This window comes from Populus alba, chromosome 18 (genome assembly GCF_005239225.2).
Source record: "Populus alba chromosome 18, ASM523922v2, whole genome shotgun sequence".
Classification (NCBI taxonomy): Eukaryota; Viridiplantae; Streptophyta; class Magnoliopsida; order Malpighiales; family Salicaceae; genus Populus; species Populus alba.
Window position 1 is genome coordinate 1,781,131 of NC_133301.1, and position 27,747 is coordinate 1,808,877.

The 27,747-nt window shown below is 34.6% G+C and overlaps 2 protein-coding genes across 10 annotated transcripts; one reads left to right on the plus strand and one right to left on the minus strand.

Moving 5' to 3' along the window:
• The first annotated feature begins 244 nt into the window (after nt 1-244).
• Nucleotides 245-17,749, plus strand: LOC118051105 (CHD3-type chromatin-remodeling factor PICKLE). 4 transcript variants are annotated; one of them, XM_035061653.2, is made up of 31 exons: nt 245-396; nt 722-871; nt 2,233-2,370; nt 2,462-2,616; nt 2,904-3,065; nt 4,084-4,325; nt 4,445-4,540; nt 4,637-4,773; nt 4,846-5,058; nt 5,137-5,244; nt 6,051-6,101; nt 6,214-6,313; nt 7,185-7,327; nt 7,422-7,525; nt 7,970-8,108; nt 8,231-8,400; nt 8,787-8,853; nt 8,946-9,068; nt 9,509-9,618; nt 9,705-9,786; nt 11,620-11,817; nt 12,533-12,698; nt 12,778-12,883; nt 12,984-13,058; nt 13,510-13,571; nt 13,669-13,745; nt 14,015-14,145; nt 15,437-15,818; nt 16,395-16,530; nt 16,786-16,859; nt 17,046-17,749. In XM_035061653.2, the coding sequence occupies exons 2-31, from the start codon at nt 725-727 to the stop codon at nt 17,544-17,546; spliced, it is 4,395 nt and encodes a 1,464-aa protein (XP_034917544.1). In that variant the 5' UTR covers nt 245-396; nt 722-724; the 3' UTR covers nt 17,547-17,749. The 4 variants fall into 4 exon arrangements, with proteins under 4 accessions (XP_034917544.1, XP_034917543.1, XP_034917546.1 ...); XM_035061652.2 differs by lacking the exon at nt 245-396 and adding an exon at nt 443-621; XM_035061655.2 differs by lacking the exon at nt 245-396 and adding an exon at nt 963-1,297 and having other exon boundaries at nt 732-871.
• A 2,901-nt stretch (nt 17,750-20,650) lies between these two features.
• On the minus strand, nt 20,651-25,490 carry LOC118051104 (two-component response regulator ARR12). 6 transcript variants are annotated; one of them, XM_035061650.2, is made up of 7 exons: nt 25,094-25,490; nt 24,118-24,270; nt 23,368-23,754; nt 22,931-23,007; nt 21,603-22,844; nt 21,153-21,183; nt 20,651-20,866 (listed from the first exon to the last, which is right to left on the minus strand). In XM_035061650.2, the coding sequence occupies exons 1-6, from the start codon at nt 25,224-25,226 to the stop codon at nt 21,166-21,168; spliced, it is 2,010 nt and encodes a 669-aa protein (XP_034917541.1). In that variant the 5' UTR covers nt 25,227-25,490; the 3' UTR covers nt 20,651-20,866; nt 21,153-21,165. The 6 variants fall into 6 exon arrangements, with proteins under 6 accessions (XP_034917541.1, XP_073262381.1, XP_073262380.1 ...); XM_073406280.1 differs by having other exon boundaries at nt 20,651-20,938; XM_073406279.1 differs by having other exon boundaries at nt 20,651-20,938; nt 21,582-22,844.
• Nucleotides 25,491-27,747: the final 2,257 nt, after the last annotated feature.

Genomic DNA, 27,747 nt, shown 5'->3' on the forward strand with positions numbered 1-27,747 from the left:
CATATTTCAATCAATTTGCTATAGCTCCACATTGATCTCACTGATACCCTTCCAAACAATATCTAAATAAAAAAAAATCTTGTAATACTCCATAAAGACCATCTTACCCTCTTGATTCCACCCAATCCTCCCCGCACACCAAGGCAATCCTATAATTAACTAACACTAATCTTTTCTTTTTTGAGGGGCTTAAATGCAACTCCTTGGTTATTATATAAACAGTACTTCATGTTTAAAAAAAAAAAATCAAGGAAAAACGTTGTCTTAGGTGACAGCATAATTGACGCTTATAAACCTCCGACTTTTTAGTTTTCTCTGTCTAGCCCAAACTCCGGTTTTGGTGTTTCTTTGGGTCTAGGCAGCAATTTTTACTACGTTGGTGCTCCAGATCCTCCGGTAACTCTCTCTCTCTCACTCTAAACTTCTATTTGGCAAAAATTCCTTGAAAAGAGTTAAAACCCATTTGCCATCTTTGCTTTTAAAGACCTCACGCATAAAGATACACACTTTACTTCAATAACTACTGACCCAGAAACTCATTAATTATTGAAATGGTGATTAATTTTGATAATTCTCTATCAAGTGGGTTTCTGTTCTTGCATGAATTGGTGCACGTGTAATGTTGGTTTCTTGCACTCTTCGTTTCATTGTTTTGTTTATGATTCTAGAGTTTGTGGTGTTTAATAATGCCATGTCTTTGTTTTTTCTGTTTTGGTTGCAGGAAATGAGTAGCTTAGTGGAGAGGCTACGTGTTAGATCAGAAAGGAGGCCAATTTATAACTTGGAGGAATCAGATGATGATGCTGATTTTGTTTCTGGGAAAGCTAAAAAACCCCAGGAGAAAATTGAAAGATTTGTCAGGGATGATGCGGTTTGTTTCTTTTCTTCTTACTTCTTTCGTAGGTTAGTGTGTACTGTCTTTAATGCTGAATGATAATTGTTTTTTCCCTTTTCTTTTCTAGGCTAATTACCGAGTTTGATGCTTTACAGTTTCATCTGGAAGTTAAGATAGTTGAGGTTCAAACATTTTGATGTGTTTTGAAGGATTTTTTTTTTTAATGGTTTTAAGGTGAATTCTGTGCATTTTATTTCTTATATTTAGTTTTGAATTCTGGGAAGGAGTTTAATTCCCACGAAAAGAAATTTTATTCGATATTATCATGTAAAAGGATCGGGATTGTGGCTGAGTTGTTATTCTTAAGGATGTTTTGATGATGTTTTTAAGGCTGCCTTAGATGCATGGGCTAGTTAACAGAGAAATAAAGGGATGGCTTTGGTCAGGGATTTCTGAGTGGAGGTAACTATGTTCTGTGGAAATAATTAAGAAAAAATTATACAATTTTGTTGTTCTGTGGCTGTTGTTAGTCACATGGATTTTTCCATTAGTTTTTATATATATATATTTGTATATATATATATATATATATGGTCTAGTGCTTGGCCTGATGAAATCATGGTCATGACCGAGTTGCTCTGAGTTAGATGGTTCTATTTTAAGGTACATCCTCTATTAGAGATGTTTTTTCACTGCATTACTTTTACCGGTGCCCTTTCTCTTGTGGATGAGGGGCACAGCCTGTCAAAATTGAGAATTGAAAACTTCTTGGGTTTGAGTAGTTTCGTACTTCCACCAGCTTTTTGCTCCTTTCTTTTTTCTGGTTTGGGATGGTTTATGAAATTGTAAGGTTGTTTGGGCCTTTTTGTGGGTGATCTTCATTGATTCCCGGACTCCATTCTATAATCATGTATTTGGTGTTCTTTTTCCTTGATTTCATTGGATTTATTTTGTAGGTTAACTGAACAAGCCTTCATCAGTTGTCATGTTAATCCTTCAACTTTAATGATTATGATGATGGAACTAGAAAGTAGTTTACTACGGCTGAGAATTTGAATGCATATTTCAAAAAATTGATTTAAAAAATAATGATGTATTTGTGGAACATAGCGCAATGTAATACAATGCACAAGAGCAAGAAGAAATTACGGCTTAGGTGTTTAGCTGCTTGAGGCCTTTAGGCTTCAAAACAACTGATGCAGAATAATGCTTTAAACATTTGGCAGAATATACATCTGATTTTTTGAAACATCTCTCATGTCCATGCTCCCACACATGTTTACAGTGAACATAGATGCTGTGATTTGGTTGTCCTCTCATGATTGTCTTTCTTAGCGTTGCAAATTTCATAAACTTTATGTCTCTTTAATAGTTCCGCTTTCTTGCCTCTTATTCAGAAGGAGGATTCCTGTCAAGCTTGCGGAGAGAGTGAGAATCTTCTGAATTGTGAAACTTGCACTTATGCTTACCATCCCAAGTGTCTGCTTCCACCACTAAAAGCTCCTTTTCCTAGCAATTGGAGATGCCCTGAATGTGTATGATTCCTTGGAACTCATGGGTACTCTTGTTTAATTCAAAAAACATTATGCTTTTCAAAGCTGACAATTACCATTCTTTTGTCTGCAGGTTAGCCCTCTGAATGATATTGATAAGTTATTGGACAGTGAAATGCGCCCTACCGTAGCTGATGATAGTGATGCCTCTAAGCTAGGCTCAAAGCAAATTTTTGTAAAACAGTATCTTGTGAAGTGGAAAGGCTTATCTTATCTACATTGCACTTGGTAATTTTTTTTATATGGTTTCCAATTTTATAAAGTAGAACAATTGCTTGTAAAATGATATGTTAGTTTTGCAAACCCTTTTATAATCATTTCAAGTTCCCCTTCATGCTAACATGCCTTATATTGTGGTGTTTCTGTAGCACAATCCATTTTGATTTTTGTATGATGTTCTCTTGTTTTTTTGTTCAATGTTGTATTTTTCCTGCCTATTAGGCATCGTTTGCTCATGTGTTAGCTGGTTTTTTTCCTTTCTGGTTTCCTTCCTTGTTCGTCACAATTCCCTATAGGGTACCTGAGAAAGAGTTCCTAAAAGCTTTCAAGTCAAATCCTCGTCTGAAGACTAAAGTAAACAATTTCAATCGTCAAATGGCGTCGAACAATAACTCTGAGGATGACTTTGTTGCTATCCGACCTGAATGGACAACTGTTGATCGAATTCTTGCTTGCAGGTTGACTAATCTGAAACTTTAATGCATCAAACACACACACAAAATATGATAGTTTTGATTTTATGCTGCATTGTTTTTCCTTATGGCTGATTACAAACGATGAAATGGGGAAATGCTCTATGAAGTTTTTTGTTGAATTTTGAAATCTATGGAGTGGAGTTCACTATTAAAAGTATGTGCCTTCTATGCTCTAATTATATATGAGAAAATGCGGACAGACAAGTAGTTTGCTAATACAATAACTAACATGCATGTTTTTTACCAGAATTTTGTTGTTGGAAAGAATTATCCTTACTGTTCAAGTAACAATTTCATATCTAAGATTAAACATAGTTAGGTACCTACCCAGGATTGAGTTATTTTGGGGGAAAAGACAAATTTTCTTTTCAGGGATGAAACTGGTGGATCAGATGCTTTCATTTTTTGAGGTAGAGGGAGAAAATTGTTCACACATGAAGGGTTAAGTGTTTTGAGAAAAATATTTTTAGAAGAAAAAAGAAACAACTGTTCGTTTAGGAATAAAATAAAAAATATCATCTTGAAGAATATCAACCTTTTTTTATATTTTAAGGGGGGTTGGGATGGAGCTTTTAATCCTTGGATCTTTCCCTGGATGCGGGGTAGTTCGGCAGAATAGTTGGGATTTTGAAGGGATACTCATCTTACATGGCTATCTGTTCTCCCTGTTGCCATCATCCTATTTTGGAACCTCTTTTACTATAGCTTTATGCATTTTTTTTAATGTTCTTTTGTCTTTACAAGGGGTATTTCTTACATGAATCCTGTTTCTTGAACTTTAAAATCATTAATTGTAGATAAAAGCATCAGAGTGAAAATTTTCCATTTATAATATGCAGTTGCCTCTTATCATGGGCTGCATTTCTTGATAATACCGGTGTGCTTTGCAGTTTAGATATGCTATTTTAGCCTTTTTTTTCTTCTCTTTATTTTACTTTTGTTCTTAAATTGTTTGATTCTGTCACAAGATTCATGAATGTGACACTGTTGTGTGCTTCAGGGGAGTTGAGGGTGAGAAGGAATATCTTGTGAAGTACAAGGAACTTTCTTATGATGAATGTTATTGGGAATTTGAATCAGATGTATCTGCATTCCAGCCTGAAATAGAAAGATTTAATAGAATTCAGTCTAGGTCTCACAAACCAAGTAAGCAAAAGAGCAGCCTTCAAGATGCTACTGATTCAAAGAAGAAATCAAAAGAATTTCAACAGTATGAACACAGTCCTGAATTTCTTTCTGGAGGTACATCATTCCATCTGATGTTTTTCTACTTTCTTGAAAACCTAACATGCTTGTTCATATTATATTAACTTGGTTTGATTATTGTTAATCCCCAAGTGCTCCTGTTCTTGTAATTGAAGGCTCATTGCATCCATATCAGCTAGAAGGGCTGAACTTCTTACGTTTTTCTTGGTCCAAACAAACACATGTAATACTTGCTGATGAGATGGGCCTTGGTGAGTCTTGCTTGTGTTTTTGCTTTTGCACTGATAGCTTTTCATTGTTTTTCCCAATGTATTATTCATGTTTTTTCTATTTTTGTTTGATTACAGGGAAAACCATACAGAGTATTGCATTTTTAGCATCTCTTTTTGAAGAAGGCATCTCTCATCATTTGGTAGTAGCTCCACTTTCAACATTGCGAAACTGGGAACGTGAATTTGCAACATGGGCACCTCAAATGAATGTTGTATGTACACCAAACTCTTTAGCTAACTTACTCATTGGTAAGGAACACTGAGTGGAAGTTTCTCTTGTACAGGTTATGTATGTTGGCTCTGCACAAGCTCGTGCTGTCATTAGGGAATATGAATTTTACTACCCCAAGAAGCACAAGAAGATCAAGAAAAAGAAATCTGGTCAAGTTGTCACTGAAAGAAAGCAAGATAGAATAAAATTTGATGTGCTTCTAACGTCTTATGAGATGATTAACTTAGACACAGCATCGCTGAAACCAATAAAGTGGGAGTGCATGGTAACATTCTACAACTTAACGAGTACAATGCTAGTCCCATGCATGTTATGGCTACTCAACACTGACATCTACTTGTAGATTGTTGATGAAGGTCATCGTCTAAAAAATAAGGACTCAAAATTGTTTGTCTCGATGAAGCAGTACTATAGTAACCATCGTGTGCTTTTGACTGGAACCCCTCTTCAGGTTTGTTTTCTAATGATGCAATTGAATCACATGGACTTAAGATTATTGCTTTTTGCCAGAGAATAGTGCTTGCATATAATAAATACCAATATCAGAACAAAATTGAAAAATAAAAATACTTTATTGTATGCCCATGTTTGTAAACCTATTATATGATGTAAAAGCCTTTATGCTTCTCTTGATTCCTACTGGTTTTGTATTTTTTTTAAGCAAAATCACTGGGTATGAAACCACTGATTATGGCAATAATTGAGAGGCTTGTTCAGCGTTCTTTTGATTAACATGCATTTGTTTTGATGCTCTGCCACTGGAGCATTTGACGGAGTGTCTGTTGCTGATTTTATCATGTTGTAAAGTTAGCTTGCTGAATTTAAACACTGGCGGATAGGCAGATTTAGTCTGTCTAATCAATTACACTTTTGCAACACAATATGAATGCATGTTTTAGTTTCTTTATTCACTTTATTTTTATCATTATCTTCAGTTTTTATGTGCACATATCTGTAATATGATGCTTTTAATAATCTTATATCTATAATATGATGCTTTTAATCATCTTATTGCTTCAGTATTGCAAGTTCTTTATTCATGCCATGCTAATTTTCACAGTATTGGCTTAGAGTCAAATATTTAGATTGCAAACTCTGGATAGAAAGTAAAATGCAGTGCCCTCCCATCATTATATGAATAGCTAATTAGCTTTCATTGCTTGCTTTTGCCTTATGGGATTTTCTGCCACTTAATAATACTGTTTACATGTGTTTGTTGAATTTACTAACTTATGCACTCATTTGACTTGTGCTCAGAACAATCTGGATGAGCTTTTCATGCTCATGCATTTCCTTGATGCTGGGAAGGTTAGTACAATGTGCAGCTTTGCATATGATTTTAGTTAGATCATGATAGGTTATAAGAGCCTGTTGATAAGTTGAAAGAGCCTTTTTCTTCATATTGGTTTAATCTTTGCAGTTTGCGAGTTTAGAAGAGTTCCAAGAGGAGTTTAAGGATATAAATCAAGAGGAACAGATATCGAGACTTCATAAAATGTTGGCTCCCCATCTCCTTAGAAGTAAAATCTCAAACTTTTCCATCAGACATGTACTTCATTTGATTAATTGGATTTCCAGAGCTATTGATATATGTGATTTATTTTTGGTGCATTGATTATTATTATTTTTCTTTTATGTTGACCGTGGACCTTTTCTGCCTTTTCTTTGGACATGAAGGTGCCAAATGAAGTGTTATCAGACTATTCGTGGATGCCTCCATAGTTCTGTTTAAGCATTTGATTTCTCTTGGGGTCTTACTTTCTCAAACAGTTCTTTTTGGAGTTTTCCCATCATGAACTAATGCATAGATTGTTATTCATAACACAGAAACCATCTGAAAAACATGTCTCCTAGTAGTCTTCGCCCATTTCTTTCGTCACTTGTCAGCACATTAAAGTTACTTGGTTTTTGTTTTTCCTCTACAATTGAAGCGATAAATTTTTCTGCATTGCTTTTAAGGGGCTGAGTTTACAGAGTCGATTTGATTTTTGCTAGCACCCACTCTTTTTTTTTTTAATTTGTTTTGTCCCGTATTCTGAATCACTTATGGTTTCACCCTGTTTCCTTTTGCAAGAAAAGGAACACAAATGTAAAAGTAATGAATGCAGGATCTTAGGAAAAACTTTTCTTGTAGTAGAAATATTATGACAAGTTGGGTGACAAGTTATTTTTCATGAAATAGGTATTCCCTGTCTATTTTATTTGCTCCATTAGCTTTTCTTTTTTCCTTGTAATTGTTAAATATGCAATTTTAAGGGCTCTCTCTCTTTCTCTCTCTTTTGTGGCCTGTTGCAGCTATGGTTTCTGTAGCAAAAGATGGTTTTCATTCCCTTTTCTTTAAAATTTTAGTATTGATGAGAATGTGGATGCAAATTTGTGATGTTCTTATAGGGGTGAAGAAGGATGTCATGAAGGAGCTACCTCCAAAGAAGGAACTCATTCTACGTGTTGAACTAAGTAGTAAGCAGAAGGAATATTACAAGGCCATTCTGACTCGTAACTATCAAATACTGACTCGACGTGGCGGTGCACAGGTGCAATTTATTATTGTAGAGAAATAAAGATACTTTAACTACTTTAGTGTATTTCAACCTAACATGTTATTTTCCCTGGATCTTCCTTGACCAGATTTCTCTTATCAATGTGGTTATGGAATTGCGCAAACTCTGTTGTCATCCTTATATGTTAGAAGGAGTGGAACCAGATATAGAAGACACCAATGAATCTTTCAAGTACTCAGTTTTATTCTATGTATTTGTTCTTTGGTGTTTTTGCAATTTCATCCACATGTGCATTTACACATGTAATGAATCTTTCAAGTGCTTAACTTAATTCTACATATTCATACTTTTTTTGTGCCTGTGCAATTGCATTCACATGTGCATTTACACATGTATGTGTCCAGTTATGCATGTGGTACCTTAGCATTACGATAGGACATATTCTTATCTTATATTTTCATCTTCTTTGCCTATTCTCAGCCTGTGTTCTTTGCTTGAGAGGCAGTGGATTGTCCTTCTGATGTTTCATTTCAGTTTTGGCTTCCAATGCTTGTTCTTGTTGAAATATGATTCTGTTCTCCGTTGTTTCAGTGTGTATAAAGACTCTTTTCAAAGTACTTTATATTATTTCCTGATTTATTTTGTGCTTCTTGTTCTTGTTTTATTATGTGGCAGGCAGCTCGTGGAAACTTCTGGGAAATTGCAACTGTTGCACAAAATGATGGTGAGACTTAAAGAACAAGGACATAGAGTTCTCATTTACTCACAATTTCAGCACATGCTGGACCTACTGGAAGATTACTGCACTCATAAGGTATTGGCATCTTCTTATTATGATCCATCCTGTATCTGTATTTGGCTGCTGCAGTGATAGGTTGTTCAGATATACACTAATTTGATCCAGTATTTTATCATTTATTTTGTTTCTGTGGTCAGAAATGGACATATGAACGGATAGATGGAAAGGTTGGTGGAGCTGAGAGACAAATACGCATAGATCGATTTAATGCCAAAAATTCTTCAAGATTTTGCTTTCTTCTCTCAACTAGAGCTGGAGGACTGGGAATAAATCTTGCAACTGCTGATACAGTTATTATTTATGATAGGTTGATTGTTTTCATCTTCTGCTTTAGTATTCCCTTTTCAAGTGATAATGAGAAAGCTGGTACTATGGAAATGTCGGTAGAGTAGTAGTTATGTGGTTGAAGGGTGGTATGATGGTAATAAAATATAAGGTGACTGTGATCTGGTGTTTTATGAATTTTTAAAATTTGACTAAGTAAAAAATTGGCACTATCACTGTGCTCATTTAAATTCACTGACGTCTCTAATGGCTATGTTTTTAAAAGATCACTTTGTTTTTCCAGTGCTGGGGATTTTGAAACTCAAAAGTTCTAGATTTGCAATTTTATTGTGGGGTTGTGATGATTTTATGCTTCTTTTTTCCTTTTTTGGTTTCAATTCACTGGACATATTATTCTTGGCTTTTCAGTGATTGGAATCCCCATGCTGATCTTCAAGCGATGGCTAGGGCACATCGACTTGGGCAAACCAACAAGGTTAAAATTTATTCTCAAGTTTTCATAGATAACTTCTGTTGTTGTTTGTTTGTTTGTTTGTCTTACATTGAAGTGTTGTTTTGGTGTTGCAGGTAATGATTTATAGGCTCATAACCCGAGGAACTATTGAGGAACGGATGATGCAGATGACTAAGAAGAAAATGGTTTTAGAGCACCTTGTTGTTGGGAGGCTGAAGGCACAAAATATTAACCAAGTAATAATCTTTTTTCATTAGTCAAGGCCTTTGGTTGTACGTGTAGCAGTAGACTTATGTTGCTTGTGTGGGCTAAATTAAATGAAAGTTATGATAAGAGTTTCTGATCAGAGATGTCATAATTTAACTATTATTAATATTGTAGTATGATTTAGGGGCAAAAACTAAACAGATATGATCTATGATGAACTTATACTGAGAGCACTACTCATCAGCAGATTTTTTTTCTTCTTTTTCTTGGCTAAAGTGGTTAGTTCTTTAGAAAATGCTGGTTATTGTGTTTATGGTGTACAGCTTGCAAGATTCTTTATGTAGGCATATTAGCTGGGCAGTTAAAACAAGATGGTTGTTGAAATATGTGTTCATATTGTGAAAAAAAGAGTAGCTGAGTGGGTTTAAAATTTGAAGAAAAAACTTAAAAGATTATGATTATATTTTAGGAAGAGCTAGATGACATCATAAGATATGGTTCAAAGGAGCTTTTTGCTGATGAGAATGATGAAGCAGGAAAATCACGTCAAATTCACTATGACGACACTGCTATACATCGGTAAACACTTTTGACTGCTAGTATCTTGGTGTTTTATAAATTTAATTGTTTGCTAAAAGTTGTAGTCTATGTTGTTTCTTCAATAGATTACTTGACCGTGAACAAATTGGAGATGAAGAAACATCATTGGATGATGAAGAGGAAGATGGATTTTTAAAGGCGTTTAAGGTTTTTTCTTTTTGATACTATAATGTCTTTTTCTGTTATCTGTTGAGGTGCCTTTGTGGTGATTTTCTATAGTACTCAATCTTCCACTGTAACTGCCATAGAATAAGCCTGCTCTATTTAGCAATTGTTTTTCCTTTCCCATGTAGACTGTAGACAGTTTTATTCCGCACATGTTATCTCACACTTCTGATTGATGGCATTAAAAGATGAAAACTATGATTGCCTGTTGGAAGAAAAACTGTGGACTAGCCTAGTCTGTGTGATGGATGCATAATGCAAGGGAAGTAAATTTTGCATCACGTGTTTTATCTTCCTCACCACATTCCACATTGTTTTCTATTAGTCTTAGCTATTGTAGGCAGATTAGTTAACATCCACTATCCATATTACATTGCCTACAGAGAAATTCTCGATATTCATCTGGTTCATGTAGCTTCTCTGGATGCCTTTTCATTGTCTTTATGTTTTCCAGTATTTACCTAGTCATCCTTTCTAATTATCCAACCATGATTGTTGGACTCTTTATATACTTGCCTCTTATTCATTAGTGTTGTGATTTAGATTTCTACAATTTCAAGTCTTATTCCATTTTGAAGTTGATAAGTAAATTTAGTGCATTCTCTTGTTATAACTGTTTCTTGAAACATAAACCAAACTTGTTCTAAGTAAATTTTCTGTTACTATAGAGTTGAACTCACCATGACCCCTTGGTGGCCAACCCCAAGGATTTTTCGTGGTTGTTCCAACTGTCAGCATGATTTTTGGTCTCACTGAATGCTCAAAGACCCTGGGTTGCCTCTGCACCAAGCTTCAGAAAGAACAAAGAAAAGCTTATGTTATGCTTATAATGACCAGTGCCAATTAGATTAAAATTGTGGTCTAGAAAATACGTTGTTTATGATTTCCCTTTCTGCAGATGCTCTGTTTGGGTTCTATCTGTGATACTTATCATAAGGCCTGTTCTTACCATTGGACGAATAATTGGAATTGTAGTCATTAAAATAAAATCTAAACCTTTGTTAAACATTTATGACCTGTTGCTTTCTTTCAATACAGGTGAAGAACCCCCACCCACCCTGTGTGTCTGGAATTGTCTTACTGTGGTCAAAATCGTAATTAGATTTTTGGGGTTAGTGGATTTCAAATGAATTGAGTTTCAATTTCAAATCTGCATTTGCATTACTTTAAGAATTTTATCATAAGACTTTTTAGGAAGTTTGGTGTTCTTTGGGAGCAAGGTCTGAACTATATTGGGAGTGCTCTTGATTGTGCAAATTATTTCCATGGGGTTTAGTCTTCTAAGGTTGCAGGTTTTGATAATGTTGTTTCTTATATACATAGATATGATACAAGAGGAATATTGTGAATGTTTTCTAGTTTCATTTAACAAATTTTGGTAGATCATTGAGAGCAAAGGTCTTTTGGTACAGTGGGGCTGCATAAGAATTAGATCCTCGTGGCAGATCTTATCTTTCCTAGATTCTCTCTCTAAATGATGATGCCAATGCAAAGCGACCCATCATTTGAAATTCATCTCCAGTATCTCATAGGTGAAATTGTATTAAGTCAATGAATGGCTGAACTCTTGATCACGAGTACATTGATTCCTAGATACAGTGCTTGTGTCATGTGTTGTTTATAGTTTGAGTATTCGGCTCTATTTAAAATAGTCAGTGTAAAAATAATATATTGAAGATTGTATCTGTAATTGTTATTACAAGTTATTCATGAAATGGAGCAGGCTCTTTATTCCTGTGTTCTGTTCTTTCTGATTCCTGATTTACAAGTATCTGAAATGTTTCTGATTGGAAAACATTTTTTTGCGTGTTTTAGGTTGCAAATTTTAAGTATATTGACGAAGCAGAGGCTGCAGCTGAGAAGGAAGCTCAAAAGGCAGCAATGGAAACTAAATCTACCATAAGCAATTCCGAAAGAACAAACTATTGGGAGGACTTGCTAAAAGACATTTATGAAGTGCACAAAATCGAGGAGTCTAATGCTTTGGGAAAAGGAAAGAGAAGCCGTAAGCAGGTATTATTGTATTCTCTTTCTACCATATTTTGGAAAGCAGATTTGCTTGTTATCATCGAGGAGTTAAATTTACTTGGCATGGGACTGTATGTTTCACTTACAGCTAGTTTGGAACCAATGTGGTTAAAAATTAAATTCAAATCAATTAACAGTAAAGCATATGTGTTTGGTATAAATCTTGTTCGGGTGGAATTGAATTTGCTTCAAGTGACTTTTGTCTTTAAGTGGGTAGTTCAAGATTTCCTGTTTGCATGTTCCCTTTTTTTTCCGTTAACAGTGAAGGGCATAAGGGTGGAATTGCAAAAAAAAGGACTCTTTTTGAAGGAAATATAACCACGACATGGTGTGGGACCCATCCATGCAAAAGTATCTGATTCTTTTGGGTCAGAATTCAAATGTTATTAGTGTGTAGAAATAAATGTTTTAACAAATCCAGCCTCCCAAGCGCTAGAATTAAGTTTCGAAATAGAACTGAGTTGACATCAACCCCGTATCCTATTTTCCAATTAGGCTGTAAGATAGTTCTTCTTTTGAAGATGATGACTTAAAGTGATTTGTTATTTTGACCTTCTGTAGCAAATTTTGATAAAGAAGTGTTTGTAGGCTTAAAAATGTTAACTAGTTCATATGTTTTGGCATCTTTGAATAGTACAGAGCACTTTTATTTTTGAGACTTTGGAAATGAGATTAACTGGTTTGTTTTCAACTGATTCAGATGGTCTCTGTTGAAGAAGATGACCTTGCTGGTCTAGAAGATGTAAGCTCTGATGGCGAGGATGATAACTATGAAGCTGAGTTGACTGATGGTGAAACAACTTCATCTGGAATTCAGACATCTGGAATTCAGACAATAAAAAGGCCGTATAAGAAGAAGGGTCGAGGTAGTGTTTTTTTTCCTTCCTGGTTTGTTTCTAATGATTCAGTGATAAGAAATTGATGTTATACTGAGTTTGTTTGCAGTGGATAATATGGAGCCAATTCCTCTGATGGAAGGTGAAGGGAGATCATTTAGAGTATTGGGTTTTAATCAAAATCAGAGGGCTACATTTGTACAAATTTTGATGAGGTTAATTCCCACCTTAAGAAAAGAAGAATTTTGCTCCTGGGGTTATGAAATTTTTAAAATGCATCTACACTGGCTTTTCCACATAAATTTTCTATTGCAGGTATGGGGTCGGAAACTATGACTGGAAGGAGTTTGCCCCTCGTTTGAAACAGAAGACATATGAAGAAGTAGAAAAGTATTGAACATCAGCTTTACCTTTTATTTATAGCAACCTAATGTTCTAAAACTTTAATAATAGCATCATCTTTGTCACATGACTCACATCTTGCATTCTTATTGCATTTTATATTTTTGGTTTGGATTGGATGACATTTGTATGCATGCACTTGTAGTTGCTACAAGATACACTTGTTTAGTTTCAAGGCAAAAAGAATAGATTTTTTTTGGAAACTATCATGTATTTTCTTCAATTTCATGCAAATCAAGGAAGTTCAAGAGTTTGCTATTACTATATATACATATTAGAGATCGATCTTGTCAATCCACTATTGTTTTCTTACATATTTGCAAGTGCTAAAAGAGTTCTAGCAATTGTATTATTATTATTATTATTTTGGGCCAACTTTAATACTTTATGTCCAAGTTTATTGTGTTTTCATAAATGGTATTTTCACCCTTGATTTCAGTTATGGAAGATTATTCTTGACGCACATAGCGGAAGATCTATCGGATTCACCTAATTTTTCAGGTGATCGATCTTCACACAGATGCTTTTATTTTGTGTATTTTTTGCGCTGTAAATATGCTTTGTTTGTTTTGTTCACCATCTATGATCTTGATTGTAGATGGTGTTCCTAAAGAGGGTCTTAGAATACAAGATGTACTTATTAGGATTGCTGTCCTGCTTTTGATAAGGGATAAGGTGAGTCTGCAAGTTGAAATTCTTGGTTCTTTAACTGTTCTTTTTACTCTTTGTATCTGGTCTCCCCTTTCCTCCCTTCCCCCTTTGGGGCCTGCCTTTCAAAGGTGCTCAAAGCAGAAAAGGCATGACATGAGTGCTTTCCTTGTGTGTGCTTTCCTTATGCATGTGCTAAGATAAGAACAAAGGAATTATTATACCCAAGCACGTTACTTCCATTGGTCAAATGATTCAATTATTCAATGTTTTTGATGTGTTTTTGGGAATGATAGGCAAGGTTTGCATCAGAGAACCCAGGCAGCCTCCTTTACACAGATGACATTATGGTGCGCTACCCAGGCCTGAAGAGTGGAAAATTTTGGAAACAAGAGCATGATTCGTTGTTACTTCATGCGGTATTGAAGTATGCCTTCTCATTACCATCTGTCACATCACTTTTATCTGTTAATTTTTATATGATGCATATTTTTTGTATTTTGCCTTTAGTTGCCTCTAAATAGCTACTCCTCAACTAGTTTTGTGCTGAGGCTTTGTTAACTTGGTTTGAGTTTGTTTGTCTCTTAAGTGCTCTATATCCCAATGTATGTGAGTGTGCACGCACTAGGACTTAAATTCTTTATACAAATTAAATATTTGACTAGGGGATAGGCTGAACATTGTCCAGCCCATTCTAGGACTTTCACTTGCACTCTAGTTGCCTTGTATGTTTCAGAATAGATTTGATCAGATGTGCTCAGGTCAGTTGAATATGTTTTTGAAATGGATTGGTCTTGCCTGAGTAGTCTTCAATATGTAAAAAATGCAACTTTCCTATGTCTCATTAAGATCCAACAATTATTACAGGATTCACCATTGGGGTTTTAAGGATATCTTGCTAGAATATTATGCTTGGGACATTGCTTCATAGGTTGAATGAATTAGTATTCATTCTCAATATGTGAGTTTTTGTGGTAGCTAACAGATTGCATCATAGACAATGTCTTACCTACTTTTAGCAGTGTTCCACCACCACTCTCATCAAACGTCAAGTTGATTGGAGTTTATGTGCTGCCCATCCTGTCCAAATCTCGGAATTAAATATTTGATGTATTGCTGCTTATGGAAATATAAATTGGATTTTTAGAAAAGAATAATAAAATCCAATCACATGCATAGGATATGCTGCTCCTCATCTTCAATAGACTTGACCTTGAGGAGAGTGATGCATAGGATTTTGGTGCTTGAGGTACAGCCTGATTTGTATCCATGTTTCTCTTATATAATTATAAAGAGGAGGTTGAAAGTTAAATATTCAAAACCCCCTCCATAAGAACTATTAAATTATAAAAAAAATATGAATGTTTGGTGCATATACGGCATGGGAAAGAGCTTAGGCTATGCACCTGGTGTAATTTGATCCTTACATTTGTATGGATTCATAGAAATACGCACTATCACAAGATGCTTCACATCAAACATCTCATGATAGGTATATAAAAATAAAGCTGCCTAATCTATAAACAATGTGCCAAAAAAACCCCATTCCTCCTAAAGTAGGTGTTCTCACTTGGTTTTGGGAATGAATGCAAAGATGCTTCACTAACTTGAAACACAAGTGTTTTTTCTCTATTATTTGAACCAGATTTGCATGCTTAATATATTCTTAATTCATTTATGAAGATTGTTTCTGCTCATGATTAATTTTAAAATTCTAGGCATGGGTATGGAAGATGGCAAGCTATTGTTGATGACAAGGACTTAAAGGTTCAAGAAATCATTTGTAAAGAGTTGAATCTTCCTTTTATAAGACTACCTGTCCTTGGACAAGCTGCTTCTCAAGCACAAAACGGTTCTACTTCTAACATGGATAATGCAGAAGCTCCTAGCACCCAGACACAAGCAAATGGTACTGGAAATGTAGCAGCAGCTGATGTTGCTCATGGAACAACTGATGTTGCAAATCAAGCACAGTTATACCAAGATTCATCTATCTTATTTCATTTTAGAGATATGCAGAGACGACAGGTAGAGTTCATTAAGAAAAGAGTGCTTCTTTTGGAGAGAGGACTCTACGCAGAGTACCAGAAAGAATACTTTGTAAGTGATTATCACTTTCTTTATTGCCTGTACTATTACTATTTTTGCATTTTCAGATAGCTTTAAATTTGAAAGAGTAACATTTCCGATGCAAGCAATTATGAGGAAATCTAAGTTGCAACATTTCATATACTAGGAAAAAGAATACCCAACTTACAATCTAGAACACCTTAACTCTAACGAGAGTTCGGTTTTGAGGAGGACCACCGCTGGGCATGCCTTATCTACTGTTACCTGTTAGATTTAGGCAGTAATTTTGCTATAGAATGTGCAACACCTAGCAACAGTATTAATGACATGTGGAATCTTCTTCCTTCTTTTTCATCACTGCTTTTTCTTTCTGGGAATTTTGGCTGATTTGTGGAAATCCTATGGCTCGATTCATGCCCTCACATCTTTAGAGCTAGTCAAAATCCTTGCACTCTTGTTTGTTATAGGACATTAGATATTCATTCTGGAGCACATTCATGAGGACGAGCATATAGTAAAGCAGAGTGTGTAGTTGGTGCTTGTAATGATATGATACTTGAGTTGATTCTAGACCCACAAGTTCCTTTACCCCCTTGTTTGTCTCAGGGTGGTGATATAAAAGCAAATGAGATTACAAGTGAAGAGGCTGATTGTGAAACAACGGCGGCTGACAGATCAAGTTTAGGCTCCATAGAGATTAGTGCTCAAATGATTGACCAGTTGCCTCGAATGGAATCAATTGGTAAGTTCATAGTTTCTTTATTAATTATAGCCTGCAGATTACCAAATTAGGGATTGTTGAAAAAGGAAATTGAGAGATTTGTGAAGGGGAGTTCGTTATTAATTACTATTACTACAGGATGGAGTGGCAAAACATTTGAATGATATTATATAAACATATCCTGATTAATTATCGACACTTTAATCATATTTTAGGGGACATAGGTTTGATTAATTATCAAAACTTTTATGGATGATCAACATTCTCTCTATGCAGCATCAGAAGAAATTTCAGCTGCTGCTTGTGATGACAATCCCGATAGATTGGCATTACCTCAGCTTTATAACAAGGTAAATCTTCTGCTATTTCATTTGGAATTGTAAGGTTCAATGGATGGGGATTTGTATCATGTATCAGATAGGAAACACTTAGGATGAAAATTGGACAAACAACACACGCATACAAGGACCGGGTAGTGGATGAGCCAAAGGCATGTGAGGATTTAACAAGAAGTTTTTTTCTGATTATCCTGGCAGATGTGCACGGTGTTGGAGCAAAACGTTCATGAATCAATTCAGATATCCTTGACCAACCAACCTGCAAGTCTCAAGTTGAGACAGGATCTTCAGCCATTAGAGACGATTTATGAACAGATAAATCAATTTCTCTCTCCTTCACAACAGAAATCTTCTACTTCAGAACAGGCTACTCTTGGCTCAAGCAAACATGTCCAAGCTGAATCACAGAGCAGTCAGGCAGATTTCCATTCACCATCTGACCAGCTGAAGGAGAATGACAACACCACTGCTGCTACCGAAGTTGTCGAGATGAAAGATGCAACAAAAGAGCCAAAATTGCAAGGAACCATTGCATTATCAAACGAAGAACTAGTTAAAGAAACAAGTAAATCTCCTAGTGATTCTCCACCTTCTGCATGCCCAGTTGCTCCTCCAAAAGAACCAACTTGTTCACCAGGGACAACTGAAAAGGATGTGGGAATGGTCGATATGAATAATGAAAATGACACCCAACACTGATGCTGTACCAAATGAAACCACAGAGAAATCGGACTCGGGGATGATCGTTTTAGATTGATACATACAAATGGAATACCTGTAACCTTTTAATGTTCCTTTTAGCTGCAACAAACTAGTTTTACAGGCTTTAGCAAAAGAACAAGTACGAGTTAAACTGTAACTCTTTTAAGTACTTTTAAACCATGAAGTTCTTTTTGCAAAAACCACCGAATAGTTCTTTATATTTACCAAATCTTGGCTTGCTTGAGATTTTGTGCACTTCATTGGCTAACCATGCAGCTCATTACAAACCGCTACATTTCATCCGCCTACTGGAAGCGAGATTGTTAATTTAATATCATTTTCTTAATGCATAACACTTCTTTGCTACAGCTTCAACTCACTCAAAGGTGATGCAAGGTATTGCTGTTTAATTCTTAGGGATTTGAAGCAGCTGTTACTAATAATTGGGTTTATTTCCAGCTTCAAGCCGGTTGAAACTCTAGTTCCAATCGGACTTCTCACAGCAAGTCTAGTTCCAATCTTGAATGGAGATCAACTTTTCTACTAAAGAAGTGATGCAAATAATAAACAAAAAGAATCAAATGCCTCCGTCTTTCCTACTTTGCTATTTTGGTATATGACTAATAGTCAGTGATCAAAACTAATAGTCAGTGATCAAACAAGCAGCAATTCTGCAAGGTTCTCTTTTCGCTTAAAGAGTGATGTGCCAACCTTTGAGATTCCTACACCTATACATATAATCTCACTGCTCACTAAGTACTCAATGTGCTATAGATTTTATTTATTTATTTATTTATATCAAAATAACATTATTAGAAAATAGACAAATACAAACAAAAACACTAATAGAAAAACTTTGTAGATATATTATGATGACCTTTATCAGTATAATTTTTCATTCTTGTATTAATCGATAAACACCGGAAAAAAAAAATTTCTTAGTATATACCAAAGAAATGACGGAGAGTATTACAATGAGATTCAAAAAAAAAAAAAATGGTACGGTGACGTGATATTTTTACCGATAAAATGATCAATAGAGTTACTGCCATAATAATTTTCTTGGTAATGCTCTCGATAATATTTAATTTATAGTTTGGCAATCAATCCTTCTCTCCCCCTCCCTCTCCCTCATTTCTTCTTCTTTTTTATGCATTTTTTCCTACAACAAATAGCCACCCTTCCTTCTAATCTCAACACAATTGAACCTTCCACAATAAATTTAGCCATTACAACACTCAGTTTGTCAGCATCTGTGTTTAGATTCAAATTTTATTAAGAATTCTCCACTTTAAATAAGCAAATCTACCATTTTTTTATTTGAACTCAATTTTAAAATGTTGATTTTTTTTTGCATATTTTTTGTAGTAGATATATTTTGTTTCGGTGTTTACTTGTTTATAGTTTTTTCTCATACAAATTTTTTGTATGGATTTATATTTTGTACATGTTAGGGTTTGTTTTAGATTTTGTATAACTGTATTTGTTTGTAAATTGATGAAACTTGTATCGAATTTTTTGCTTAGGTGTTTTGTGATGAAATAATAATAGTTTATTTAATAGGTTTGTGTTATATTTTTTTCAATTTTATTGCCAATTTGAAATTTTTTATAAATATGTAGAAATTTGAATTTATGTAGATAATTAATAATGAATTAAGAATACTTTTAAAATAGATTGAATAGGTTTGAGATATATCAATACTTTTGCAAAATATTTAGTTAACGTAGTTAATTAATGCATGTTGTCATTATTATTTTATATAGGTTTGATATAAATAATGGATGCTCGTTCATAGATATATAAAGATTTACCCCAAGGGTTGCGGAGGATGAATTATTGTAATAGAATTTAGGGTTTTATTAATTATACATTTATATAATCCGAGAAATATTAACGGAGAGGGTATTACATGTTCATTTAAGAGGTGTAAAAATAAAAAGTTTCACAATCCAGATATTGTAACTATGCATCTTCTATATATATATAAAAAAAAAGGTTCATGAAAAAATATTTGTGTTGGTATGCACACAGGAAACTATATGTTCCTCATGATACCATGGTAGAAAGGATGGTTGGGTCAACTTTCTAATTTTAGCAACGTGCATGAAGTTGTAGATGACAATAGTAATCCTTATAAGAAAATGGTTATGGATGCAATGAAAATAAATTAAGTTCATATCGGTTAATGTCTAATTATAGATAAAAAATCTAATAGGCCTGGATTCAGTGGCAATGCTTATTTACTCATTTCAGTAGCTTTAACAGCTGGAGAATTAGAGGAAGGAAGCCGTGAGGCCAAAATAGAGAAGATAAAACAAGCTAAGAACTCTGTCAACAGTGACTATGTGAACGCACATATGGAAGCACTAGATGGCCACAAGGCACTCGCCCTCCTCTGAAAGAGCTCACTATAGTTTCTGATTGGACAAGGATGCCATTCTACAAGGTGGGTTTTCTACATGGAGATGCAGCCTATGCATCTCCAATGGTTACTCCAATCCCTCAGGCTGCATACTTGATGCAGAATCCTAATGACCCTGCCGGAATTGATGTGAGGATTGGCCTGCTTCCACCGTCCCTGGATGCCTTCTCTCGTTATTTTCTCATAAATGTGCAATGAGCCTCATGCATTGGCCTTTCTATCTTTACTTGTTAACTTCTCTTTTTGTTTGGAGTGGAGGGTGAAATTTAGGAGGTATCTCAAAAGATTACAAGGAAACGATTACTGATTATTATGGTAATGATATGCCACAATTATGTGTTCTAGAGATAGTTTTTTTCTTTCGAAATACGTACTCCTAGAAGTATTCTTGTGGAATTTTTGTCTGGTTAGTGACAGTCAGGAACAAATTTCTGGTCAATAGCAAGTGGAGACACTTTTCTTGGTAGAAATGATAGCTCTTTTCTTTAGTGTGGGGCCTTGTGACAATCTCAATGTCACCAATAATGCCAAAAACACTTGTTCTTCTGGGCCCGTGAACATTTTCCCAGTTCAAAACCAAGTTCTTGGGAATGTTTTGAGATTGCAATGCTCAGCTGAATCGACTAGGTAAAAACAAATTACTCTTGCCAATTTGAGAAGGACAAAACAACTGCAATTAACAAACAGTTCTCTAAAGAAAATTAGAAGTGGAATACATAGATATATTGAGTATCAATTACACTAGGAATAACTCATCTGCAAGAAAGCACAAAGCTTCTGTAGATCATCCTCTTTAGAGACCTTGGCTGTTTAAATCTGCTTTATATGCAATTCCTTAGAGAATAACCACCACATCCAAAGTCTCCTTCTGGTAACTTCACCTTGTCTTGTCCTGCATCATCAACTCCATGTGATCAAATGCCTAGGATTAAAGCTGATGAAGTGATATGGAACACCAAAAATGCTGAAAAGGGAGGTAGATCGAGAATGATTCATTGACTAGGGCAGACCGTGTTTTCATCAAGTACTATCATAAAAGATAACTCCAGGTGAAAGGACATGACATGCAATTTAAGGACTTTGGAGGGCCCTCCATGTTTCAAGGCTAGAAAAAACTTTTATTGAAAAACAATACTCAGCAAGATATATCCGAAACACGCACAGAGACAGATACTCACCCAGACTATTCTCCTAACCAAGAATGGTTGGCTGCATAGAACATGAAAAACATAATAAGCAAAGAGATTCAAAGTTGAAGTGATAAGAAACTCATTCAAAACAAAAACAAGAACTGGCATCAACTTGTATTTTGCAGGGTCCTATTAGGAACACCATCTTTAAACCATGTTACAGTTGAAACTTGAAACATATATTTGATAGTCAGGAGAAATAGTTAAAAAGTTGATAAATCCTAACGCATTTTTTGAGGTATAGCTGGTTGACTGAGAGCCAAATGATAGTTGAGGGAAAAGAAACTTTGTTTGCCTAGAGGAGATTCTCTTATTCAATGGTAAAGGCTCAGAACCTCATGCAAATTTTATAGCTAAAATACAAAAGGAAAAACAAGGACATCTCGACAGGAATGCACAGAGACATGGAGGACTTGCCTGATTGATCATTACACTCACCAAATCTTCCAAGGAGCCAAAATTATTCGAAACAGAACTGTCCTGTGGCTTCTCTTGGCCTACCAAATACCCATCTTTTGACCTCACTGATGTTTCCATGGCTGAACATTCAACCTCATTATGCTTCATCAATGAGGTATCAGCAAAATTTGACGGTCCAGTTGAAATGAAGCTTGTGGTTCTCTGAAAAAACAGGTTATTTGGATCCAAATTGAACCCAATGGGACTCCCATTACCATTAATAGGAATTGCAGAGTTTATTGAGTTAGATAGACCATTTGAGTGGTAAGGATCATCCTGCCTATGGTCATCCCACCCTAGAGAGCCATTATTAATTAGCTGTCCAGCATTACTGCTCACTGTAGCCACTCCCACTCGGCATGGAAGATCTGCTTTGGAATCCTGTAAATATATGGGAAGAGTAGAGACAGAAGAAACATCACAAGGATTATTCCTGCTTTGCAAGGCCATTGTTGACATGCGGTCTCTGATGGCACTAGGATGCAGAGTAGATTGCTTAAAATAGTCATTCAACGTAAAAGAATCTGACTGGGCCCCATTTGACTGAACAGCATTGGACCAGTTGTCATTACGTCTACCATGATCTGGAAAATGGGAAGAATATCCTGGATTTAAAGACCCTGCCGAAAGAGAAGATTGCTTTCCAGATTTTTGGCCATCTTGGAGCCCTTGACCATGTCCTTCCAACATCAGGTGTTTGTTTGAAACACCAACAAAAGGGCTATTTGAGCTTCCAGCAATTATTTTCATATCTGTGGAACCACTGGAAACAGGGAAACTGGCTGTGTCATCAAGATGAGTAGGAAGTTCTGGAATGTAGTTCACACCCTTGTTGGATTGTATTTGATCAAGTTCTAATGGCATTGGCATCCCTTGCAGTATGTTCCCATTATTTCCCAGGTGTCCAACTGGTTGGAAGTGACTTGGACCATTAGCCGTGTGGGGCGCAGTCTGTACATGACCTAATTGAATCACTCCAGGAGAAGGAAGACCATGAATGCCCAGAACAGCAGGAGAATTCAACCTATCAAGCATTCCACTAGATGGGAGAGATCTGAAGGGTGTGCTGTGAAACTGCACAGATCCAGCCAAGCTGTGCAATCCCAGTCCACTCATAGAATTCATTTGCAGATATGATGCATCTGAACTGCCCAGAGCTGCCACCATATTAGCTTGCTGGTTTGCCACGGTGCTGATCCTTTTAAGGTAATGCCTATATTTCTACAATCAAAATGGTGTAGTTAGATTCCTGGATGAAAATAATTAGTTCATTTTCAATTATGCCAGGAGAGGTTAAGAATATATGCCTGGAGATGGCTTGCCACATTTTCTCTGGTAAGCTTTTCAACATTCATCAAATCAAGAATCTTCTTTGGAACAGCCTCTGCATTGAAACAAAATGAATGAAAATTAAAACAAATTACCATAACAAAAGCATGGTTTCACCCATGAAAGAATTTGTTATGGCTGTAAAGGATCTAAGAATTAATTATTAACCAGTGAAATTGCTATTGCTCAAATCAATTGGTGGAGAAAACAGTTCTAATACTTGAGAAATGTCATAAACCACATATCGACTCCAGTATTAATTAGGAAAAATAGTAAACATGCACATGCACAAGCACAAATTGAATAAATAAAACCCACATGCACAAGAATAGATTGAATAAATAAAACCAGTGTCATATACCCTGAGAAAAACATTCCAAACACTTCTAGTATACTGAAGAGCTAAATAACATACTGTCAACGCCCAATTGATTAACAGCTGCAACAAACTTGCGATGCAGCTCCACTGACCACACAACCCGGGGCTTCTTTTGGGTTGTTGGATCCTCATTTTCATGCTCATGCTCGTCCTCATCCTCATCATGATCCTCATCCTCGTCTCCATTCTGGTCTTTTCTTTTTTTATTAAGCTTCTGGTCAGGTACTGCTTCATTACTTCCTTGATTAGGCTTGTCTCGGTTATCCGAGCTGTTTCTGTCTTTGTTATCACTTTTCTTTCTCCTAACCACATGTTGCCAGATGGTCTTTAGCTCCTCAATTCGAACAGGCTTGAGCAAATAATAACAAGCTCCATGAGTGATCCCCTTCATCACAAGCTTTGGATCACCGTTTGCTGACAACACTGCAGATCAACATCAATAAATTATAATGAATCCCAATTGGACAACCACATGTGGCAAAAATGTTGCAATAATATGCAATAAGCACAAAACAGCTCAGTAAGCAAATTTATTAAACTGAACAGAAGAAGGTCCTTATATTCAGCTTTGGAATCAACTTACGAAATGAGTTTGAATCAGACTAATACACAACTCTAAAATTTTCAAAGAAGTGGTAAAGCTGGAAATGGCATGAAACTGATCATTTTCAAATGCTTTTAGGAAGTCTGCGGATCCATATAGAAAATCTACAGCATGTTTTCATTTAGAGTCTTCAAAACTGAAACACAGAGGGCAAAAGACCATGTGCAGTGTTTTTGGCTTACTGATGACAGGTAGGTCCATCTCAAGGCCCACGAGCTCCAGCAATTTAAAACCATCCATGTCTGGCATATGGACATCACTGATAACCAGGTCAAACTTGTTCTTGTTTTCTCTCAACATCCTCAATGCCATGATTGCCTGACTCGTCGTAGTAACTGCACAATCCACAACCCATTTATCGAGCAAGTCCAGCATGTGAAAAATTCCACAAGTATGCCAGAAAAAGGGACAAGTTCTACAGCATGTGAAAAAATCCACATGTATGCCACAAAAAGGGGCAAGTTCTACCATAGAAAATCAATCATTAATCTAGTAAAAAGATTCAGAATCAGCCAAAACTCAGAAAATCAATAATAAATTTAGATTTATTTAGAAAAGATTCAGAAGTATGTCATGCCAATAAATCATAAGATTTAACTTGAACACAGAACAAATTTATATAAATCTACTTCAAAGAGCTAATAACCCAACAGTACATGTGCAATCAATTTAGAAGATCCAACAGTTCCAGTCATTAAAAAACACCAGTAGCTAAAAACATAGAATGACATAAGAGACAGTAAAGATTCAAATGAGTGAACAATAACCTTTATAATCTTGTCAAAGTAGATACATATCTAGGTGCCTATCTCCCAAAAGTATCAAACTGAGACAAAGCAAGCAAAGAACATAGATTTCTAATTTCCGCAAGAAGCCAAAAGCAAGACAAGAGACTTAATTTAACTCAACAAGATTTCATATTTACAAAAACTAACTACATAAAACAGCTAAATGAACAGGGAGAATCAAAACCAAAAACAAAGATTATCAAGCCAATGGCTTGTAAATATTCATAATTTACACATCTAACTACATAAATCTGCCAAACAACTAAAACGTCAAAACGTTAACAAAAAAAAAAAAAAAAACATGAAAACCAAAATCCATGTCCAAAAACACATGAACAAGTCAATGAAACGATAAAAAAGAAAGACAAACCATTGTACTGGCATCTTCGGAGTAGAGTCTCTAACAGTAAAAGACAAGTTGGGTCATCATCAACAGCCAAAACTCTCATACCACTAGGAAACTGATCTATATTGCTATCTCCAATCCCCTGCTCTACAGTCATTTTCTCCTCTTCAAAACAATTTGACGAAGCAAAATATGAAAGAAAGAGACTAATTTACAGAGTGGGGTACTACAATTTGCTTCAAAGTTTGGAGCTTTAACTGGATTTTGTTTCAAAGTTTGGAGCTTCTAACAAAAACCTAGAAACCATAATAATTGCAGAGCTTGAAAATTTGTCAGTTGAGAGAGAGTGACAACAAAATATAATCTTGATCGGTAAACTTGGAATATAGTGTTTTAGAGAGAGAAAAGGAGCTTTCAAGAAGAACAAACAGGACTCTCTCTCTCTCTTATACATTAAAACAGTGTGTTTAGTATTGTGGTAGCTGTTGTGATTGTGATTTAAAAAAAATTATTTTATAAAAAATACTTTTAATTTGAGTTTGGTTTGAAAAAATAGGTATTTGGTTAAAACTGTAGTTGAAATTGAGGTTAAATAAAAAGTAGTTTAATGTGTTTGGTTAAGAATGTTTTTGAAATTAAAATTATAAAATAATTTTAAAAAATATATATATATATATATATATATATTTTTTGATATTTATGGTTTTTAATTTAAATGTTGTAGATTTAACTATTGTTATTATTTCATGAAATAAATAATACTTTATATGAAATATTTTTTATTATTTCACTAAACCATCTACGATTCCATTACGTACAAAATTTATCCGACAAGAACTACAATTTCTATAATTTTTTAAACGTGTAATAAAATTAGATAAAATATTATCAGAAATGAAATTGATTTGATATTACAGTGCGAGTGAATTTACTCTAAACTAGTTTTTTTTTTGTAAAAAAATGTACAAAAAAATAAACATATTGAAAAAAAAAAAAAAAAGCTCACACGAACAGTGCAAGTGATTGCACTGTTCACCTAATTAGCCACTAATTAGTCTAGAGAGTTCCAACCACAGGTTGAAACTTGTGAAAAAAACAGTATTTTATTGCTTCGCCAAAATCATGGTCCTGCCGCATATAAATGGTGGGATCCATGTTTTTTGATTTTATAAGAATATGTAACCAAATACTTAATAAGTGCATTTTTTAAGAAACGCAACTGTTAACGCGTTGCCAAACGGACTCTAACCGGTTATGGTGCATTTGGTCCCTCTACTATAATATTTTATCACTTTGATTTATTTAATGTTTTATTCTAATATCGAACCTTGATGTTTTTTTTAAAAAATCGATAGCAATGCTAATTTTATGGAAAGTATTTAAAAATTAACTCTCTGAAAAAATATTTAATCATTATATTTATGGGTTTATTACTGGGATTTTCTCAATCAATAAATGAGTTTTTTTCAAAAATGAATTTGGTAAAACTATGAGATTAAATTAGTAATTTTTTAATTATGAAGTACATGTAAGGGATTAAAACAAATATATAAAGAACTGAGATTTTACCCAGATTTGCATAAAATGCCTTCTTAAAATCTTTCAACCATTAGACTTTTAAGATCTATTGTAGAATTCAATTATTTAATGCATGAAATTTATTGAAAAGAGATTGAAAAGAATATTAAATAAAATTGCCATTATTTTTATTTTTTATTTTTTGTGAAGAAAATAACAGGATGATGATAAAAGAATATTAAAAAGAAAATTTATGAAAGGACCATAGTGATACAAAAATAGAAATTAAGGATAGAATTGAAATGAAATACAGAAAGAGGATGGAAATAAATTAAAATTAAAGTTGAGGAACCAAATGCACAAATTAAGCCTACAAATAACTGTGATGAAGAATATGAAATCCAAGGCTAGATTTGGACGGTGGTGGAAGTTGTGGAAGGCGAATGGGAAGGTTGAAAGATGAAAGTTTTTATCATTGTAAATGTATTTTTCTACCATTTCTGTTGCGCGTGCTTTCCACGCGCATCCATTTCGATTGTTATAGATATTTTCCGTTTGGGTGCGCTCTTAGAATACTTTTCATTCTTATTATCATGGAAAAAAAACAATTTTTAGTTGCACTTTCTACTTTTGATAAGATAATATCAGAAACAATGCTATTTTTACAAAATTTAGTTAAAGGATAGGTTTTTCCCAAAAAAATTGAAATATAAAGGGTTAAATTTAGGGGAGTCAATCAATTTAATAAATAAATTTTGGTAAAATTATCATTATTTTATTGCAGTTCCTATTAAATTAAAAAAACTATTGGTTTAAATAAAAAAAATCAATGAATTGTAATTGACCACAAGAACAATTAATTGGTTTTAAAATTTTTATTTCAGTATTTTAGAAGCAATTTAATATTTTACGATTAAAACTTTACTTTTTTTATCCTCATTGTTTGTTGATGGTATAAACTTGCTAATGGGATCTTAAAATTTCATTTTAAGCACATGGAAATTGAGAATTTTAAACCTTAATTCATTTTAGGCATAGCCAGAATGATAATGAGTTGTTTTTTTTTTTTTTGTAGTATTGATGTAACAGTCCGGCTCACCTTGTTATATATTGTTCATTTTAGGTTTTACTGCTCTTACGATTTTGTTTCTTGTGACGCG